Genomic DNA, 22,735 nt, shown 5'->3' on the forward strand with positions numbered 1-22,735 from the left:
ATGCTAGTATATATACATATTACAAACTTATGTATCGTAGCTAAGATTTTCATGAACTTATTGTGAGATTTTCATTTATATTATTCCCTTGTGCCATATTTTCCTATTTATCCACTTGTGCCATTTTTTACCCAAATTCACTCCTTTCTAGGGAGCTGGATTTTCCCACATTAAAAAGAAATGACCTTGTGTCTAACTCTGCCCTCGTGGGGAGGCAAGTTAAGCGGGCACTGTTAACCCCCCCCCCCCCCCCCCCAAAAAAAAAAAAAACAAACATCTAACAAAAAAAAAGAAAACGTGAAATTATCGTTTGAGAAGCCTCGTCTTCAAGTTGCGCAGTTAATCGGCGAATTGCTCGTTTCTATCAACACAAGTTGTTTCGTTGAACTCCTGCTAGCTTTTACTGAAGCAAAGTGACTAATTCATTTTTCTCCGCCGAAGAAAGAAAAGTTTTCCGACTTACAAGAATGCCCCGTTTGGCCAGTTTGGAACCAGCAAAACCATCAAGTCCCCATCCCAATGCCCAACAACGGAAACTTGTGGTGCTCGTTGATATGGACATGGTCCTGTGCGACTTTGAAGCCTATTTTTTGGACAAATACCGCGAAAAATATCCCGACGAACCATTTATTCCCTTAGAAGAGCGAACACAATTTTATATACGAGAACAATATGCGACGATCCGCCAAGATTTGTCGGTGAGTTTTTGTTTTGTTTGCTTGTTTAATAATTGCCTGGGAGTTTTTTTTTTTTTTTCTTGTTTTTTTGTTTTAACAAATTTCAATACTCCTGCACAATATGAATCGTGCTTTTTTTTTTTTTTTTTTTGTCGAATTTTAAAAAATTGTTACGGTATCTTTTGTTTTATTAAATTGTTAGGTGAAAGTACAGAATAGTTAAAACTAAGTTATATTTTTAAAAACCATCCACGCTGACAACGCCAGATAAACACAGCTAGTATAATAACAGTGGAAAAGCATGTAAAAAAAAATATTAATTTTCTTTTACAAACCACATTTCTGTGGAGATCGAATAATTCATTTAAACTAAAAAAAATAATAAAGATGAGACATTCTATTTTATCCTGTTTTATAAAAAATTCGTATCAAATAAAAACGCTAGGTAATTATGCAGAATACGAACGATGCTATATTTTAGAGAGAATTTTCGGTTATCGTCTAGCTACGCCCCATGACGCTTGCTGCAGGCCTGTCAGCTAAGCGGTGAAGATTCTGAATAATCCCTGATATTTTTTTAAATTATTAAACTTTTCGGTAATTTTTTACTTACTTTCCGCCTTACCAATCACCTTTAAAATGCTGACTTTTAGAGGTTTTCGAGGATGTTGAAAACAAATATCGCATTTACATATTCCGCAACCAAATAGTTTTCCGGATATTAAGCAGTCTTATTCTTTATGTTATCAGCGGTGGCCATTGTTGTACGCGCAAGGGCGCGCACCAAATTTATTATTTTTTACTACTGTTATAATGTTTTTGTTTTTTCCGTATGCTTTTCCCAATTTCATATTTGAAAAAAAAGAAAAAAACTCAGTAAAAACATTTAAAAATACAGATTTCACTCGTTTCATAAATATATTTTTGTTATAAAAGTTCGGTAAATTTTTACTTTAACTGCAACTCACCACTCATCTTTAAATTGACGACTTTATATGAGGTTTTCGAGTCTCCTGAAAACGAATATCCCATTCAAATTTGGGATAAACGAGTAGTTATCTGGATATTAAGATTTTTCCCGAATGGGTGAATGCACTTACTGATCCGCGCTATTTTTTTAAATCATATTTCCAAGTTTAATTAAAGTTTTATGATTTGTTTTTTTATTCAATTGTAATTGTACAGAATAGGTACAAAACACCCTCCCCTCCCCATGTTAAGAATGGCTTTTTAAATAATAACGGCACGGATCAATAAGTGCATGCATGAGTAACCCCGAATGCATTACTTAATGAATTTTAGTGTCCGTCGCCATTCCTTACATGTGGTTGTAATATGCATGCGCATGCGCATTAGTACTTATCCAGTTGGGAAAAACATGGCCGCCAGTGAAAATAAAATTATATTGGATAATAAATATTTTAATATCCAGAAAAGTACTTGTCTGCCCCAAATTTAAATGTGATTCAGCAGACTCGAAAACCTATAAAAGTCGTCAATTTAACGATGAATGTTGAGTTGCAGATAAATTAAAAAAAAAAAAAAAAAGTCAAAAGTTCAACTAAAGACTATTTTTTTTTTTTTTTTAGGTTGAATTTTTATGACGTGCCCCCAGTGTTTTATAAACACAACCACCCCATGTTAAAAACGGCTTTCGGAATAAACACCCCCAACCTCGAAAGCCGTTCTTAACATGGAGAGGTTGGGGGTTGTTTATTTCGAAAGCCGTTCTTAACATAGGGTGGTTGGGGGGGTATTTATATTACGCTGAGGCACTGAGGCAGGTCGTAAAAAATACCTTTTTAATGTAAACTACTTGAAAAATTTATTTTTGTGAGTTTGTTCAGTTTAGATATTTTAAAAGTAAATATATTTTTATTATAATATGAAAAATAAAATCTTTAATACAAGCAGAATTTTGTTTTTCTTTACGTTGTTGATTTTTTTTTTTTTTTTTTTTTTTTTTTTTTAATTATTTCAAAGCGCTTTACAAGATTTTTTTTAGCGCGGATGTCGACGAGATTGCCCGCCGCCTCTTTAAATTCCACACTTTACACTTTTCCCCCCAGTTAATCTCATCGATTTCAGACTAAAAAAAAAAATTCGTTTTAATAAAAATTTTAAAAAACGACTTTTATCGCCGGGGATCGGTTTTCAATTATAACGTTCTACTATATTCTGGACTTATACCTATTTTTAATGGGGTTGTTGTCTACCGTCACTATTTTTTAATGGGATTTTCTGTACCTTCACCTGTTTTTAATAGGATTTTTTCTGTACCCTCACCTGTTTTTATAGAATTTTAAAAGTTAAATTTAATTATTAATTTATTATAAAACTGTAACTATTTTTTGATATTGGAAATTAGGTAATGTTTTAATTTATTTTCCAAAATTTTCAGTCTTTCAATACATCAGGATACATCTAGGAGTTTTAAACTTGGAAATGACTTCATTCAACAGTTTAAATTATTCTAAATTCTTTTTAAATGTCAAAGGGTCACAAAATTACGCCCCCCCCCCCGCTTTTTTTTCAACTGTTACCAAAGTGAAAATGCCTGATTTGTTTACAACTAAACCGAAATGCATTTTTCTGGATTTAATTGTGTAATTAAATATTTATAAATGGGATTTTTTAAAAAGTTATTGCATTTTTAAAATTATTTTAATGAATATTCGATTAACAATAAAAATAATTTTTAACTTACGTAGAGGCAAGAAACACAATTTTATTACTATAAAGAGGCAATCTTGACTTTATTAAATTTTTTTTTATGTTCCAAAACAAAAGTTATACTACCGCCCCTCCCCCTCCCCCGCCTCACACACAAAAATAAAACAAATTCTTTTTTTTTTTTTATATATATACTTTTAGAAATTAGAGTTGGGAATCAGATATATATGAAACATAAAATGATAACCGATTTCCAGGCAAGTAGTTTATAATTGAATAGTGTTTTATAGGTACCTCCAACGCGCGCCACAGTTTTAACCCCCTATATTAAAAAAAAAATTTATTACAGCATACGAAAATAATGAAAATGCGTGACTAAAATTGTGTTTACATTATTGACGCTTTAAAACAACGTTCCTTGTGTAATGGCGTTTTTTAAGCCATAAACATACTCATGTTTTAAAAATCTAGCAAAAATCAAATAATAGTCATATCTTCCTGAAATTTTCGATATTTATTGATTATTAAATAAACTTACATAATAGAAAACAGGTTTTGCTAAATATATTAGGAATTTGTTTTGTGTTCTGTCCTCTCCTTCCATTTCATGTTACGAAAACTAAACAAAATAGATGTAGGTCGATAAAAATTTCAACATTTTTAAAAGCTGAAAAGATCAAATAATTAAAAAGTAGTTATATATATATATACTAGCATTTCAGCCCGGCGTTGCCCGGGTGTTTGGAGGTGTATGTTGAGAAAAAGAAAAAGAAAAAGAAAAAGCGGTCAATTTTTTTTAAACTTTGACCCCTATTATGTCCCCTTAACATTTATTGTTTTGGACTCAAATCAAGTTATTAAGTTATATCCATGTCCAAGGAACCTATATCTAAAATTTCAAGTGTTTAGACCCACAATTGGCGGAGGAGTTTGGTAGAATTCTCAAAGGTCAAATCGTTGAACTTTGACCCCTTGCTCGGGTGTTTGGAGGTGTATGCTGTGCAAAAAAAGCAAAAAAACAAAAAGAATGGTTAATTTTTTAAAACTTTGACCCCTATTATGACCCCTTAAAATTTATTGTTTCGGGCTCAAATCACTTTATTAAGTTAGATCCATGTTCAAGGAACCTATATCTAAAATTTCAAGTGTCTAGACCCAAAATTGTCGGAGGAGTTTGGTAGAGTTCTTAAAGGTCAAATCGTTGAAATTTGACCCCTTAACAGCCAAATTTCTGGCTGACACCCGTCACATCGATTTTCCCAAATCTCAGTACCCGGTATTTCAAATTTCGAGTCTATAGACTAAAAATTGACAGAGTTATTGCATAGGGAAATATACACAGACAGACAGACAGACACGTTCACTTATATATATATATATATATATATATATATATATATATATATATATATATATAATCACGTTATTTATTTCACTTATATTAAAGTTGTAAATAAAATTGGACACAAACACTTGATAAATTTTTTCTCGGCAATATTAAAAGCAAAAAACAAAATTCTAAAAAATAATTATTTTTAAAAAGCTTTAAATGGTATTAAATTCTAATAGTCCGCAATATGAAGTTTAAACATCTTTTTTTATAACAGGTTTCCAATAATAAAAAAATATATTCATATATTTTAATATATGACTCTTGAGATAATAAAAATTGCAGTCCCAAATCGGCCTAAAAAAAATTTGTTTCGATTTTATTATTTAAATTGATAGAGGGTAGTCTTTATTATTTTTTTTCTTTTGCACCTTTTTTAAAAAAAAGTACAGAGGTCTGTAAGCAACATTGGGTGTATCAGAATTTTGGGGGGAATTTTTGACACCCCTAACAAAAAACTGTGAATAAAATATTTTAAAAAAACTCGTAATATCTCTGTTTAAAGTGGGTTGTTTATTTTCTATATGGGATATACTTAAAAAATAAACTATTAAAGTTGTTTAAAAAATAATAGAAATATTTTTTATTTAAAAAAAAAGTTACAAAGTGCCTGCGCGCTTTCATGCAGCCATATTTTTTAACGTAATTTACGTAATTTATTTTAAATTGAATTTTACGAGTTAAATTTTTTTTTCAATTTTTAAAATTTAAAAATCTATCAAAATTTTTCTATTGGTTCAATTTTTAAGATATTTTCAAGTTCAATGTGAAATTTTATGCTCTTTCCAATAAACCTAATATAATATTCTAGACAAGCGTTTTTTACCCCCCCCCCATTTTAAAATGTCTATTAAAATGAAAATAATTTTCTCACCTCAAATTTATATATCACAAACTGAAGATAAAAGATCAACAAATAAAATAAGCTAATTTAAAACAAAAAAAGAAGTTATTTACAAATTTACCTGTAAAGTCCAAAGTTTCAAACCTTTTTTTTAAAAAAACGCGTTGAATTTTTTTTTTTTTAAGTGAAGCCTTATAATCTTGTAATATTGTTCAGAAAATTTCATACAATTACGACGTCATTCAATGTTGTTGTTTTTTTCTAGATATTTAAAAAAAAAAAAAATTCACTCCATAAAGAAGAAATAAAATATATTAAATCAGAAACTCATGTATTTCTTTTAAGAGAATTTAAAAAAATAAAAATAAAAAATCGGTGGTGTTTCTTTTTTTTAACAACAAAAACTGATAAGTAAAATGGGATCAGTTTTCAACTACGGTGGCCCATATTTACTAACTTTTTGTTTACAGCACACAATAGAAAGAGACATTAATTCTGGCGCTTAAAGCCACTGAAGATGTCAACTCTAAGAAAAGCAGACATTTGTCTCCTTTTATTTCAACTGTGAAAAGCATCTGATGTCGCGGTTTTTTTAATCTTTGCTTAAAAAAATATTTTATTTAAAAAGGACATAGAATATAAAATATAACTATGGATAAATTCTTAATAATGAAGAATTGAAGTACTCATTGAATAGTATTTTTTATAGGTAAGTGATTTTTTTGGAATGTGTATGTATATATATATATATATATATATATATATATATATATATATATTATCGAAGTAAGTTAAAATTTGTTGATTTTCTTTCAATCTTTTTTAAAAAAAAACGATTTTTAAAAAACAAATATTGCATAATTTGCTCTTAAACCTGTTATGTTTTTTAAAATTTAGTCTTTGCTCCTTTAATTGAAAAAAAAATTAGGGTTTGAATTACATTTTTCAAGTAATTATAAGCTTCAAAAGATAGGTCGAATTATTCAAGTTTTTATCACGCATTTTTAATGGCGATTTCTGACACTGCTAAAGCAACATTATCTTTAGAGACATAATTATCAACAGAAGACGTTAAAATTAATTTTATTTTATTATCTCTCGTCTGTGTAGTTCGTTAACAAAAATCTATTTGTTTTACAAAAGGTAAGTCTTACATTGTTTTTTATCCATAGCAATAAAACAAAAAATGTTACTTCCATTAACTATTATAACGCGAATGCTCATCCATAGAAATTGACACACAACACGAAATGGTGACGTTGCTGTTAATGTGTGCAATGCTGACGTTTTACACAATGCTGTGGAAATGCCTAGTGCTTTAAATGCACATTTAGGATGTGCAATTGATAATTGGGATTTATCAATTTATAGAACCGAGGTTGCGTGTTGCTATTTTTTTTTATTGAAATTGGGAGTAACCAATTGTAGGAGTGTATTTACGGGACCATTAAAAGGTAAATTTAATAGGATCACCGATTAATAGAAAAGATTCATCAATGCACATCCTTACATAAAGAAATAAAAATGAAATCCGGAAAATAATGGCACTCGACAAAGGACACGAAAGTGCTGAATTAATATAAAATAAACATTTACGTGTTAGGAATATTAATTTAAATTAATTCAACATAAGTGTTTTCTTGTGTTGAATGCTCATAATTAAGGATTAATGAAGTGAGGATTTTTTTGTGAGAATAGCGCGAGGCTTGAAATTACTGATTTTTTATTTTTATTTTTTGATAAGTCTGCCACAATGACTGTTTTTGGAAAAAAAAAACCAGTCCATAAATCCATATATGCGACTACGTGTGTGTGTGTGTGTGTGTTTTTGTTATAAGAACAGATTGATAAGAAATAAGATTGTTTAAAAGGAGATTTAAATCCTTGCTCGATGAGGTAAATTTCTATGCTGGGTATTAAAGTTCACGCCTGTTGTGCGTAAAATCTTGACGGGGTTTTAACGTCTCCTTCAGACGGAGTTTACTTGAACACGTCGAAGTTGTGAAATTGTATAGAAAAAACTGATTTTGGCGGAGAAAACGTTATATACAGGCTTTCTCGAACGTTCCAGCCTGTTTATTGTATTCATATTTCTTTTTTGTGTGCGGTGATCGCATCACATCGTCATGTTCCTACGCTTTTTTCATATGCGTAGGTGTTTCAAAGCGGTGATCACTCTGAAATGTTTCTACCAGGCATTTATTCCAGCCGGGCATAGTAGTTGCTACACATATCACGGGATTATTTTTGAAGGGAGATGAATTGTATGCATGCGTTTTTCTTTGAAAGAAGACTTTTTTATGCTAAAAACTAAAATGTAAATAAAAAAAATATTATTTTAAAAAGTACTTATTAACTTCAGAATATTTTATCAAAAAGAAACTTGAAAAAATCTAATTTGTTTGTTTATTTGTTGTATAATGATTCCTGAGAAATAGCTAAAAAAAACTTGGTGGTCAAAAATAAATATATATGACGTGCTTCTACTAACCCTAAGTTTGGATTACAATAGAAAAAAAAAAACACACAAATTATGTGACATACATGTCTCTGTTTACTACATGTCTACCTCTAAACCTAAGTCTGGGTGGCAATAGACAACTTTTCAGAATTACTAACCGTACCACTAACTCTAAACTCAAGTAGTAGTAGATTCCCCCTTTTTACCAAAGAAAAAAAATAATAGCTAAGATTTTACTAAAACCAGAAATTGCTTCATTTTTATATATAAGGGACTTATCAAGGTCTGAAAGCCACTTACAACTTGTACTTGGAACAACATTCACCCCTTAGATGGAGTGAGTTGGTTGTGTCCTTCATGAAGGCTGAGCAAGCTTAATGATTTGAAATCAACAATTGCTTCAGCGGGACAGGAGATCAGAGATCCAATCCGATCAATCGGCTGGTCACATCATGCCTTAGCATCTATATGTTCATCCATAACCATATGATTCATTATTCTCTTTCTTATTTTCTTCACAAATACTAGAAGATAATGGCTGAGAGTCAACCGTGTTGAGAACAAGAAAGATTACCAATGCCAAGGAGTCATCTTTTTAAAAAGTAATATCTTCAAAAAGTAGTTATCGCTCTGAGTAATACCTCTACCCTCTCTGTAAAAGTTTCTTCTAAGAATAATGTTTTCTAAGACTAATGTTCCCACTTTCACAGTGAAATTTCTTCTAAGAGCTACTTATTCTAAGAATAATTCGCTTCGACCATTATCATCCTGACCAACCCTTAAAAATAAAGTGCATATTCCAAATAGCTATAAAACAAAAAAAAAAAAATTGGTGTCGCTGGTTAAGAAAACACATTTTGATTCTATATTAATATGCTGAAATAAATAAAATTGTGTAGTGCTTTTTTATTTAGGGATTGTTTAAATCCCTGCATTTCAGGTGAAAACATTATTACCTACTTATGTCATGTTGAAATCAGTACAAAGTTCAATGCATTTTAGGTGAAAACATTATTACCTATTCAAATGTCACTTTGACCGTTATCATCCAGACATCCCTTAAAAGGGAAATGGAATATTCCAAATGGCTAATAAACATTTTTTTCAACTATTTAATACCCTGGAAAAGTCACTTCTGATTAATTGTAAGAAAAATGTTGTTGTTTTTTTTGTTTTTTTTTTCAGCTACTATATTTAATGTTACAAAATGCTATAATGTTATAAAAATGCCCTGGAAAAGTTACTTCTGATTAATTGTAAGAAAAAATGTTTCGTTTTTCAAATATTAATGTTACAAACTTTTAAACTTACAAAAATGCCCTAGAAAAGTCACTTCTGATGAATTACTAAAATGCGCAGGAAAAGTAACTTCTGATTAATTACAAAAATACCTTTGAAAAATCACTTCTGATTAATTACAGAAATGCACAGGAAAGGTTACTTTTGATTAGTTGTAAGAAAATATTATCTGTTTTCAACGATTTATGTAATGCTCTGGAAAACTCGCTTCTGACTTATTGTTAAAAGAAAATGTTTTTTTTTTTTTTTTTTTTTCAACTACTATATCTAATGTTACAATATTTTAACATTATAAAAATGCTCTGGAAAAGTCACTTCTGGTTAATTTTAAGAAAAAATGTTTTGTTTTTCAACTACATTATTTAATCTAACAAAGTTTTAAAATTAAAAATGTCCTGGAAAAGTCACTTTTGATTAATTATAAAAATTCCCACTACAACCAACACCATCGCTTCACCACCGACATTACTACCTTCACTGCAACTGCTACCATCACAATATATATATATATATATATATATATATATATATATATATATATATATATATTTCTCTTAGTTCATCTGTCTGTTCCACTTTTTCTCAAAAGCTACTGATATAGTTGAAATTTTGTATGGATTTCTTTTGTATAAGATGCGGCAAACTGAGTATTATGGTATTTGTTGTATTTTCAAAAATACATCTAATATCATAAGACACAATGCAAATATTCTTAAGATTTTTTGAATCATGCCCTTTTATTTTTATTTTATTTTTAAAGTTAAACATGTTTTTTACTTTTCTGAGAAGTTTATACTGGAAATATTCATAATTAGCATGATAATTATATGATTGTTCATGCGCTACGAAACAGATACTGCCAAGAGTTGGACGTTTTGACATGTGGAAAGAAAGAAATGGTAAGATGAAGAACATCTTGAGTTTGGAATATAGCTGTTTTGTCATCTATTTGCATATGCTCTGTAGTTACATTTTTCATGCATTGACTTTCATAAATAAAAGGATTTTTTTTTTGTGTGTGTGTGTGTGTTTTTTTTTACATGGAGGTCATCAAGGCCCGGAGGCCACTCAGGGATAAGGGTTATTACGTGTACAGTAATCAATGAGATAGTATTGTAGTATTCATTAGTATTGGAGATTTGATAGAGTGTCTTAAGAGGGTGGTTTGTCAGGAATTTGTTTATGTTGGACTTGAAGACATCCAAGTTGTCAGGTGGGGAACAGGCAAACGGAAGAGAGTTCCACAGTCGTGCACTTCTGAGAAAGAAGCTCTGCTTATGGAATCTACGTTTGGATTTAGGCACAGATAAAAAGTGGGGAAAATTATTGACAGTAGTTTCAACCAGACTACTGTTTCTCGTGAAAGATTGGCGAGGGAGGACGAGAGATTGAAGCTCAGACGAGCACTTGCCATGGAAATAACGATAAAACAAAGACAAGCTCGCAACGTCTCTTCTGTGGGAGAGAAGTTGCAGGGAAGAGAAAAGGACATCCCCCACTAAGCTACGAAGTTTATTTTGTACTCTGTATATACTTGTACTCTGGTATAAATAAAGGTGAAATATAGTTGAAAAAGAATATCTTTCCCGTAAACATACATATATATATATATAACACACACACACACACACACCTGCATGTATGTATGTATATGTGAGAGTATTGATCCAAAAGGATTAGGTAGTTTCTATAGAAAATCCTTAGATTTGAGATTGGGTTAAGTTTGTGTTGTATTCTTATATATATATATATATATGAGCATGCAATCGTATGATATAATAAACAAGAGATACCTTAGCCGTAGCATTTTTTTTTTTTTTTTTTTCTATTTTTGCACATTTGGGGATCATATTTCCATTGCTAATCGGAGATATCTACATCATATGACTGAACGCATTATTCTGTTATAAATATCGTCGATCCCTCTTACTTGAGTACCCCCCCCGCATCTCTCTCTCTCTCTCTCTCTCTCTCTCTCTCTCTCTCTCTCTCTCTCTCTCTCTCTCTCCTTAATGACCGCACTGTTTTCATTTGAATTCTTACACTACTTGAACAACTTATGCTCAGCGCTGCCATCAAGCTGTTGCTCTAAGCACTGTAAACCAAAACTTGTTCATGCAAATTTTTTTAGTTAACTTTAAAAAACTATTGTTTATCTATTTTTTTTATAGTTGTTTTTTGAAATCTTTTTATAACTCACCGTTTATTTTATAAGCAGTTGTCTATTATTATTATTATTATTATTATTATTATTATTATTATGAAGGAAAGACGTAATTCTGTCTGTTTGTGTATCCGGCTAAAAAGTCAGAATTGCGCAGGATGCGCTTAAAAACCTTACATCATTGGGTTCAATGTGACTCCCTTCACTATCCCCAACCTGGTGATGGTACAAACAGTGTAATATTTATTCACTTCAGATCATCAGTGTGGTAGGGAGATGTTGTAAATTATTATTTTCATTCTTACAGTAAATTGTTTAAAAAACAACACTGAAACTAGGTTAAACAGTCAGTCGACTTCCTGTTTCTTTATTTTACTATTATATTGAACCAGTTGAGAGAGAGGAAGGGGGTGACAGTCTGAGGTAGGGAAGGGACGAAGTTTTAAAACTCTCCTATTTTGTCATCCATTCCTCTGAAGAACACCGGCTAGTCCCACTCGTCTTATTATACAAAAGGATAGTTGTCTGTTTGTGTGTAAGTATGTCTATTTAAAAGTCAGAAACTACACAAGATATATTAAAAATAAGACTGATATATTCTTTTTCAGCATTGCCTCAGACAGAATACGGACACATTTGTTTTTCTTAATATTTATTCTTTTTTATGCAATGAATATGACTACATTCGGGTTCCTCCTCACAACAATATGATTGGCTGGTATAAGCCATAAATACGGACGGGTATAATAGCCTGGGATAGATGTTGAAAAATATGTCAAAAGCCTAAAACTTAAGCATATTACCAACTACGATTACGAACAACCGTTCATTAAGGCGACTTACTAGACTGGATTATTCGATTAGTGTCGTCAAGACCACCCAGTTACTTCAAACAAATATATCCCTTTCTGAAACGTATCACCTTTGGAGAACAGGGAACGGTGGGGGGGGGGGTACTTTTTAGTGCAATTTTTTTCCCATCAACCTTTGATGTAAAATGGTCCTTTTTTTTGTCCTGACATTAAAAAATATAAAATATTTTTAAACATAGATAAATGTGATATTTTATATCAGTGACTAAAGGAACATCATAATTTTTTGTTTGTGGCACAGGTGAAAAGGAAGAAATATATTCTATATATATATAAAAATGTAATTCTTGGTTCGTTCGTTATTAGTAGTCTAAATAACAACTGGAATGATTGCTTCAACATTTTGGTATAATATGTTTACTGTACCCATGCGTGTTTTTATATATCTCTTTTTAATTATAACATTATACTTAATTTTTATTTAATAAATAGGTGGTTTTCTTTGTATCGATGGGTCATTTTTTTTATTTGGTGACAATTATTTATCACCGTTTACTTTTAGTCTCACCACTACAGGCCGTGGTCTAGCTTAATGCAAACAGAATGTGTTTACAATATCGGTAAATTTTCAATGTATTTAATCACGTGATTATTAATAATGTAACCATGTAATTGACATTTAATTTAAATTAACCACGTGTGGTCGCTTTCCTATCAAATATTCATCGAAAAATGGTAGGTAAGGGCAAAATGAATGCCGACACTCAAAATGTATAAACATTTTGACCCTTCCCTTTACTTAAAAATTCACTAAAAATCAGAAAATTAACCAATTTTAATGAAATTTTCAGTATTTATCAAATAATGATCGCAGAATATAATGCACTAATTATTTTTACTTAAATCTTAGTGAAAATGTATTATTTTGTTTAAACAAAAAATACCTTTACTAAAGTTATGGTTTTAAGTAGTAAATAAAAACCGCAATAATTTATTTTTTATTTTTTTTTATATAAATAAAGCATCGTAATTTGTAACAATAAAAAAAATAATTTTTACATGAATATTATGAAAAAAGCCCCTAAAGTCTGTATTAATGAATTCAATATAACTCGAAGAAAAATGAATTTCTCGCACATTGAATTAAGCATTGTTTATTTGATATTTTCACAAAAAAAAACATAATAGCAGAAATATTTGTACTTTTTTTTTTTTAAATTACAGATTTTGCATAATTTTTATATGCAAGATTTTTATAATTTCCTTGCTTTGCAAGAATGTGAAACTTTCGGCGTAACATAATTTTTATATAATATTGGGCAATAATTAAAAAAAAAGATTAATGTAAAAACAGGAACATAGAAAAATAATTAAACTAAAAAATGGTAAAATTTATACAAACATTTACAATAGAAATGTACGGATGCCCGTCTGGGTAAAAACAAAAAACCAGCACCCCTCCTTCCTTTTAATTACATGACGTCATTCTCAGACAGCTGTCTCAGATTTTGAGCGTCTGTATATTCCGTATTTCCAAAAATACGGTTTGTTGTGCTTGTGCGAATGGCAAAAATACTCGGTTGTGGGCTAATTCAGCTATTTTTAGCACAAACAAGGTGGGTTTTTTATTTTTTTTTTATTTAATTCAATATTTTAGGACTTTACTACTTTGAAGTAGACCCAGAAAACTAATATTTATCTCTAAAAGGATTTTTACAATGAATTTATTTAATTAAAAAATTTAGCTGAATTTTTCATAACTTTTTTTTTTTTTCACGTGTACAAATATTTTTTTCCTTTTGGAAATTAAGTTTAGTCCTTAATCTTTCAAATACAATCAAAAAGTCGGAAATCTACAAAAAAATGATGATAAATCGGCTTCCAAAACTAGGTCCCCCTATTCTTATTCATTTATTTTTGCCCGTACCTAAAAAATGGATATTAGCAGCAAATCGACCCTTGTGGATCATTTTTTTACTATTCAGGAAATTAAAGATTCAATTAGATTCCTATTTTAGTCACCTAAATTATTTAGGGTGAAATGAGTTTAGGAATTTATAGCCAAACCTAAATTTTTTTTTTTTACTTAAAAAGAAATAACATTTATACACTAAGTTAGATAAAATTTGCATAGAATGCTCTGCTTTACGGTTGTTGTAAAAATGGAACGGAAATTTAAATTTCGTTTCCTTTTAAATTTGGTACATTTTTACATTATGTCCAACTCATCGTTCACATTCGACATGTCAACTTTTATAGGTTTTCGAGTCTGCTGACAAGGTTAACTGTTCTTTACATGGGGAGGTTAGGGGTGTCTATTCCGAGAGCCGTTCTTAACATGGGTAGATTGGAGCATTTATGTGTTGTAAACATACCAACAACCTATAAATGTCGACATTTCCTATGTGAACGGTAAGTTGGACTTATGTAAAAAATAACAAAAAGATATACCAAACTGACTTTTTTCGTTTAAAAATGGAATTATTTCCCTTTCGTTAATAACTTTTTTTTTTTTAAATATTTTGTGTTTTATATATATATAAAGTATATGTTTGATGTTATTCTTTTGATTATATTTGTTTGGGGGGCACAATTTAAAAAAAAAAGATTAAAACGGAACGAAATTTAAGTTTCCGTTCCATTTTTACTACAACCATAAAACAGCACATACTCACCAAGTTTTATTGTAAGTTATAAACATCTAGATCTACTTACATTATAGAACCTCTTCCAAACATACTGGCAATAATTTGGTTTCGTCCTTCCCTTGAATGTTTCCAATAAAAGGGATTGATTTACTAGTATTTGTCTTAGAAGCTGAGCACTTATTAAAATTATTTAATTGTTGAATTTTTTGCATTTTGGTTAAATTTGTTTGTTTGCAATCGCTGATAGCCCACTCAAAAAATTGAACAAAAGACGAAATTAAAAAGAATGGTACTCATGCAGAATTTGCCCCCCCCCCCCCGATTCCACCGGCAATCACTGGATTCAACCGAGTGTTGTTCAAATTTTGACATTTTATTTTTTTGCATAATTAATTAATTAATGATGGGAGTATTTTTTCTGTTTATTTTCTTAACATCTGTGGACAAAAAAATAATTTGTACATTCTTTTGAAAAAAATAATCAAACTTTTCTCTACTTTTACCTAACTATTTACGGTGTTCATATAAAGCATTAATCTGTTCTTTTTATAATAAATATTCCGTTTTCATAAAGAAACATTTACTGCCAAATTAAAAAAAAAAAAAAAAATGCAAGTTTTCCTGAAAAAAACAAAACAAAAAACTTTCACCTAACAATTTATGGTAAAAAATTAATCTTTTTTGGGGAAAAAAAACAACTTTTATTGAAAAAAAAAATTGCAAAAAATAATAAAAGTAAATAAACAATACAAAATGCAATTTTTCTTGAGCCGCAGCAACGCGTGGATGGGTACAGCTAGTATTATATATATAGAGAGAAAGTAGGTCTTTAATATATATGTCATTGCAGCAAAGAACTCGACTTTGTGTATATATGTATATATATATTCAATAATTATGATAGTAAAATAATTATGTCAGCCCCTTTTAAGAAAGTCATTTCTTATCGTTAAGCATTTTCAGTTGAAATAAAGTCAGTTACTTCAGCTCGCATGCACAGATCATGATATTATAATCATTAGATTACTATGACAGACATTAAAACATTTTAAAATAAAAAATTTCAATGATATTTCTCGCGGCTGGTGGTGGCCAAGTTGATTTGGTCCTTGCTAATGGAGTCCGAGATGACTTTGTTGCCGGGTTCGAATCTCCCGACTGGCAGTAACCATGACACCCTGCACTGATGAATCCCGAAAGGATGAAACACTAGTGTCTGGCTATTTAATAATTATTATAGTAAATAATTATATATATATATATATATATATATATATATATATATATATATATATATATATATATATATATATATATTGAAAGCCTACTTTTTCTATTTAAAAATTATTAAAACGAAGTTAATATATTCAGCCATGGGTATGTGAGCATAAAGGTCAACTAATTTGCATGTTCCTTTAAAAAACGAATTTTCATTAATTAATTATTCATTTTTTATGGTTTCTTATTGGATAATTGGTTTCATTTAACTATTATGCACGGTTCTATTTATGCTTATTTTCTACATGGTAAATAATTGCTTACCATTTAGGATGAAAAGTTCTAACACACACACACATGCACGCACGCACACGCACACACACACACACACGTTGTTGACTGGGGTCAAAAACAGCCTACAGAAAATGGACTGTGATTGGTGAAAGTATGATAGGTTATAAAAAGGAGGGGTTTGCAAAGAGATAGGTTTTGATACTCAGAAATTTTACCCTGATGAAAGTAAAGATAATTTTTGCGAAAATATATTTTTTTATATCAACTTTATTTCCATTCGTAGCCAAGAGTGACCAACAAAATGATGTTTCCTTACAAAGAGAAAATGTTATATATAATAATATAAATATACAAGAAATAAATGTTACCATAGTCAAAAAAAGTTACTTTTATGGTAGAAAAGTTCATTGGTTTGTATTTTTAAGTAGTTTGTAAAAAAAATTTTTTTTTTTAATTCACGAACCGGTTTGAAAAAAAAAAAAAATGACAGCGACTTTGAAATGGAGAGCCTCGTTTTCAATTTGAAGGAGGGGCACCTGAGCATTCTGTGTTAACAATTTAAGAGAGTTCTGTCAACATAAGGAATATTTATAAACATATGTTAATGTTTCTGTTATTTTGTGCTTGAGGAATATTCGATTATGGCATGTGTAGTTTATATAAAAATTCATTTAAGTAGTTATCGCCTCAAATTTCGTTTTAACTTCGGTTCGCTGAAATTATTTCAAGTAAAGAGCATTAAAAGCTATTTAAAAGCAAAAAAAAAAAACATGAACTGAACTTTTATTGACTATGGTAACATTTATTTCTTGTATATTTATTTTTTCGGGTAGTCGTTTGTTGGCTTTTCTGCTAAACACTCTTACTAAATAATATCGACGAAATATCGAAACAAAAACAGTTTTGAAAAATAATGAAGCTTTACTTACTTTAGTAAAATAATCCGAAACAGCAAAATGGGATATTAAAAAAGGAAACACGTAATTACTTTAGCTTTTTAAAGCAAAGAATCGATATAAATATGAATGAGAAGAAAATGGCGCCTTTTTCAAGCAGAACAGCTTCGTTTCAGTTTTACAGTATTGAACGGTGTAGTATTGTGCCGTCGGATTCAGTGTTGTACTATTGTAATGTAAAGAACATGCAGAAAGGGTTGTAATCAACTGAATTCCTTCTAGTACACTGACAAAAAAAGCTTAAACAGATATATAATAAAAATAAAAAGGTTATGTAAATGTTTTTAAAAGACATAATCACGTGAGCAGGATTTTTCCTTCTTTTGACACGATAACAAGTAACGTTCTTATTTTGTATTATTTATCTATTTTCGAAAGAGTGCTACGTGCAAGAGGAGAAGGAAAAAAACAGTTATGCAAAATTTGTGTCGAGAATTGTCTAAAGTTCCAACTTTTTTTTTTGTGAATTTATTCAACACAATATGATTCAACTCAAAAAAATAAATAAAAGCTAACGTGAATTAAGATTAAAGTTAAGGTGTTATTGTGGACCCTCACCTCTTTTAAAAAACCTTCTTAAACTTTGTGACATATTTACATTCTATGGAGGTCAGGCGCGAATGAACACCCAATAATTATATTATACCATATTTCTTCAAACTGAAACATAATTATCAAAGTATACTTACGCACATAGATATGAAAAGTCTTTGTTAAAGTTTGTGCCATATTTCCATAGAGTACAGATGCGAACGCAGACCCCACAATTTTATTATACCATCCCTATTTAAGTTGAAACATACTTATCAAAAATATTCTTATGTACATCTATATCAAAAACCCTTGTAAACGTTTTTGTTTTTTTTCATTTTTTATTTCCATACTTTGGGGGCCAGGCATGCACACAGACCCACAATTTTTATGAACCAACGTTCTGTCAGATCAAACATACCCATTCCTGATCCTCGATACATCTTCTATTATTATATGTAATCAGTTTTTTAAAATAGTCAACCATATAGGAGTCTATTTGTTATCAGACACACACGTTCAGCTTTATATATATATATATATATATATATATATATATATATATATATATATATTTAAATAAGGGAGTAGTCACCAACAATGTGTATTTTTTAACATTATTTTATTATTCCGTGTCTTGGTTTTTCATTGAGAATTATGTCTGGATCATTGTAATAATGTTTTTAAGTCATTGAAATCGTTTTTAATAATGTTAAAAAATACACATTGTTGGTGACTACTCCCTTATTTAAATATGCATCTTTCTTTCGTTGGAATTTCTTAACCCATTTTATATAAATATATATATATATATATATATATATATATATATACAGGGTGACCAAAAAAAAAGTGTCTCAACTCTAATAAGGCTGCATTTCTTAGTGTTTTGTCCAAATGAAATGAAACTTTGGTCATAACTAGTTTAGTATATATATATATATTGGATGGGTTGAACAAATTGGATTTGATTTTTAGCTGGTAAAAATAGCTGCTAAGGGGTCAGAATTTAAAAAAAACATCTGGCTGAACTTGTTGCTGCTATGCATGTGCAAATATACATTTATATGTTAAAGTTGACAGCTCAAACGGTAACAACTAAGGCTGGAATGCTAAATATTTTGGTTTCGATTCTAGCTCTTTTTTTTTTTTTTAAATCATTACTACATATTAGATACAATATAATGATCAATAGAAGATTGGCTTTATGATAATGAATACGAAATCTGCATAAATTAAAATATCATATTTAATCTTATTTTACGACTGGGTAACACCGAGCAGCCTGTTAGAACAAATATATAACTGACATTGTTTGTCTGTCTAAGAAATAGTCTCTACCAAACTCCTCTGTCAATTTTTGATCTATAGACTTGAAACTTGATAAATAGAGGATTTGGGTCTGTCAAAGAAATTCAATTTGACATTTAGCCGGTAAAAATAGCTGCTAAGGGATCAAAATTGAAAAAAAAAATGACACTTGGCAGGCATAAGTCGACTTAAAATACTCTTCTATGCATGCACAACTATACAGCTATAGGTTAAACAACATTATTTTTTGCAGTTTTTAATGTGTATGGATTTAGGTTAGATGGTAACTGATAAGGTTGGAGAGTTATATGCTTTGGTTTCGATTCTAGCTGATAGCACCCAAGTCATATATATATATATATATATATATATATATATATATATATTTATTTTACTTTTGAAATACAAAATAATAATCGATAGAGAATTGACTCTATAATAATAAATATGAAATCTGTATGGATTAAAGCATATTTTTTGACTGGGCAACGCCGGATGGCCAGCTAATATCCATCAAACTTTGCATAAACAGAGTTAGCATGACTTGTTATTTTATTTATTTCTGTTCCAGAAGGTTAGATACAAGGTCAGGTATGGGTTTGATGGAAATGTTTCTGTGGAAAGAATTGGATTTTGAATTTAGGACATCCAGGTTGCTAACCACTTAGCCACTGACTTCAATCTTATGATCAAAAGAAATACTACAATATTCATTACTTTATGGTCACTGGTGAACCAATAATGTTTTTTTTTCTTTTTGTTGTTACTAGTAGTTGTTTGGAAAACACTAAAATTAGGTTAAAAAAAAAAAACAGTCAGATTTCATTTTTTTTTTTTTTCAGTTGCTAGAAAAAGAAAACGAGGGGGTAATAGCGTATAAAAAAGGGATAGAGAGAGGTTTTAAAAGAAAGGTGTTATACAACACTTTTAACCCTTCCAATCTAACCATGAAAAGTTGTGTATGCTAGTGGCTAACAATCAGAAACTACATGAGATAAACTTATCAATCTCATTATCAGATTCAATGTCATCCCGATCGTAGTAAATAATATGATATTGTAATATACATTCACTTTAGGTCACTAGAAAACCAATTAGTGCAGGGCTGGGGATGTGGGGGGGGGTAAAAAAATTACTTGTTTTCTAATTCTTACTGATAGTTGCTTCAAAAACAATACTGAAACTAGATCAAAACATTTGTATTATGATTATTAAGACTACTGTTCTCATCTTGAGTATTATTCGTGCAACATTTCAGCCATTGTAAACCTCCAACTTTCTTCAACTGTATCTTGTTGAACTCAAGGATTTTTCTGTCAGACTCTGACAGAATATTAAACAGAACCCTTGCTTAAGTAGAATTCTTAATAATTCGCAATTGTATTTTTCATACTGCTCGCACTGAGGATTGAATGTTCAACCTCCAGAAAAGTGTCACTTGCAACTGAATTTTACCTTGTACTTTCTCTGTTATGCCATGGATTCCTGAGTTCAACAAAAAGATTCTTGAGCTCGGCAACTTACACTTGAAGTAGGTTGGAAGTTACATTGACTGAAACGTTGAACAAATAACACTCAACATGAGAACAGTAGTTTGAAGAATCCATATGATGAATTATCAATCATTTCAAAAATTCAGAAACATAGGTCAAAATAGCCTTCCTTTCTTTCTCTCTCTCTCTCTCTCTCTCTCTCTCTCTCTTTCTGGTTCAATATAATAGAGAGAAAGGGCTAGGTATGCTGAAATACACTTTAAATATGAGGATTCTTTTCCCCAAAAGTAAAGCCTCCTATATTTCAACTCAAAATCTAAAATGTTGAAAAGCTACGAAAATGGGAATGGTCCCATTAAAATGAGCGACTTTTGTTCTCCAGAATTTATTTTTCTACATAGTCACCACCATTCTCAATGCACTTTTACCAGTCTTTTTTGATGCCTTGGTTGTAAAAGTTGAAAGTGTGCTTTGTCACTCACATCTCTATCGCTACTCTGAAATCAATGAACCCATCTTCTAACTGTGATGATATCAACTGCATCGGCTTTTTAAACATTTAACAGGTGCCGGTGAACGTTAATTGGTTCAATTTGTTTTCTACATGAAGGAATTCAATTACACATTTCTGCTTTTGACCTATGTCCATGACGAGGATTGCTTTTTTAGTTTCACACTGTCAATATCTGCACCAGAGAGGTGACACTTTCAGGTTATAAATACATAAGTTTAGTCAGCAAATTGCAGTAGCTTCTGATCAATTAGGGCGGATAAAAAATAGGAGGCATTACTTCTGGAACACCCTTCATAATGTGTAGATGTAGAAGATTTAAATATAAGATAGATGTTATACACTCCCATCTATTTCGTGATTCACACTCCCGGGCAATGTCGGGTAGTCCTGCTATTATGTAATAAATAAGAAGGAAAAATGTTTGTTTTTGTTTTGTTTTGTTTTTTTGAATGACAAAAATGTTTTACAAGAAAGCAATCAAGAAATTATAATTAAACAAAAATAAATATTCTGAAGTTATGTCAATCTTTACAGAAAAGACCTATCAAATGAAACTTTGGTTCAAGAATATTACTTCCTTTGGTTTTAGGAGAACAGATGAACCGTGATGATTGACTTTACAAGCAAAATGTAATATTTTATTTCTTTTTCTTTTGGGTGAATAGATATGATATTCATTCGATCCTAAAATCCAAATAAAGTCATAGATGTAAGCCCTTTCTTTATCCCACGACTACGAAATAAACAGATTAAACCACTCCTGTAATGATTTGGTCCCTGCTGATTGCGGCGTAATGCTAGCTCTGTGCAGTTCTAGGAGGTCCATCATCCTAGGTTATGCCTTTTATCTTTGAGAAAGGGTTAGTTTATTATTAATCACCTGAAGCGCCCTTACTGAATAATGCTGACAATGCTGCCCAGGCACTTTTTTTTTTAGATCTGGGTTCCTCTCCTCAGAGACTTCTCAATCCCATTTTCCAACCTTGGTGTCATAGTTCTTGCAGTGGAAGAGAACTAAATACCTTCTCTTTCATATACAGGGTGTTGCAAAAATGTACTTGCACTTTGAATGATGATAAAATCTTTATTTATGAAAAGAGTGCAATAGAATAGCTTTGAATACAGAAGACAGATGTAATTGAAGAATCATGTTTTCAAATGTTCAAATTGATGAGCATTATTGTCCAGGCAACGCTGATAATAAGAAATTCGCAAACATCACGAAACAGGTTATTTTCTTTGGTAACATTGTCTTTCAATTTCCAGTTTCAATGCATCAATTGTTCTTGGTTTGGTGCGATAAACTTTGTCTGAGATAGATGAAGAAATCCACGGTTTCATCTACTTCAAATTTAGCTATAAGTATATGAACAATGGTTTGGCGTGTTGGTGGCAGTTTTGCAAATTCCCTTCTGAATCGTCTTTGCACTTCAATGGCGTTTTCAGTCTT

At 30.4% G+C, this 22,735-nt stretch overlaps 1 protein-coding gene across 1 annotated transcript in view; it reads left to right on the forward strand.

Moving 5' to 3' along the window:
* Window positions 1-320: 320 nt before the first annotated feature.
* Window positions 321-22,735, forward strand: part of LOC145293122 (5'(3')-deoxyribonucleotidase, cytosolic type-like) — a 36,904-nt gene continuing 14,489 nt past the window's right edge. The window contains exon 1 of the mRNA XM_080139515.1: window positions 321-698. Coding sequence (XP_079995641.1) covers window positions 468-698 — 231 coding nt within the window. The 5' untranslated portion in view covers window positions 321-467. The remainder of the gene's footprint in view (window positions 699-22,735) is intronic.

Source organism: Euprymna scolopes, chromosome 14 (genome assembly GCF_053919585.1).
Source record: "Euprymna scolopes isolate OS-2025 chromosome 14, ASM5391958v1, whole genome shotgun sequence".
Taxonomy (NCBI): domain Eukaryota; kingdom Metazoa; phylum Mollusca; class Cephalopoda; order Sepiida; family Sepiolidae; genus Euprymna; species Euprymna scolopes.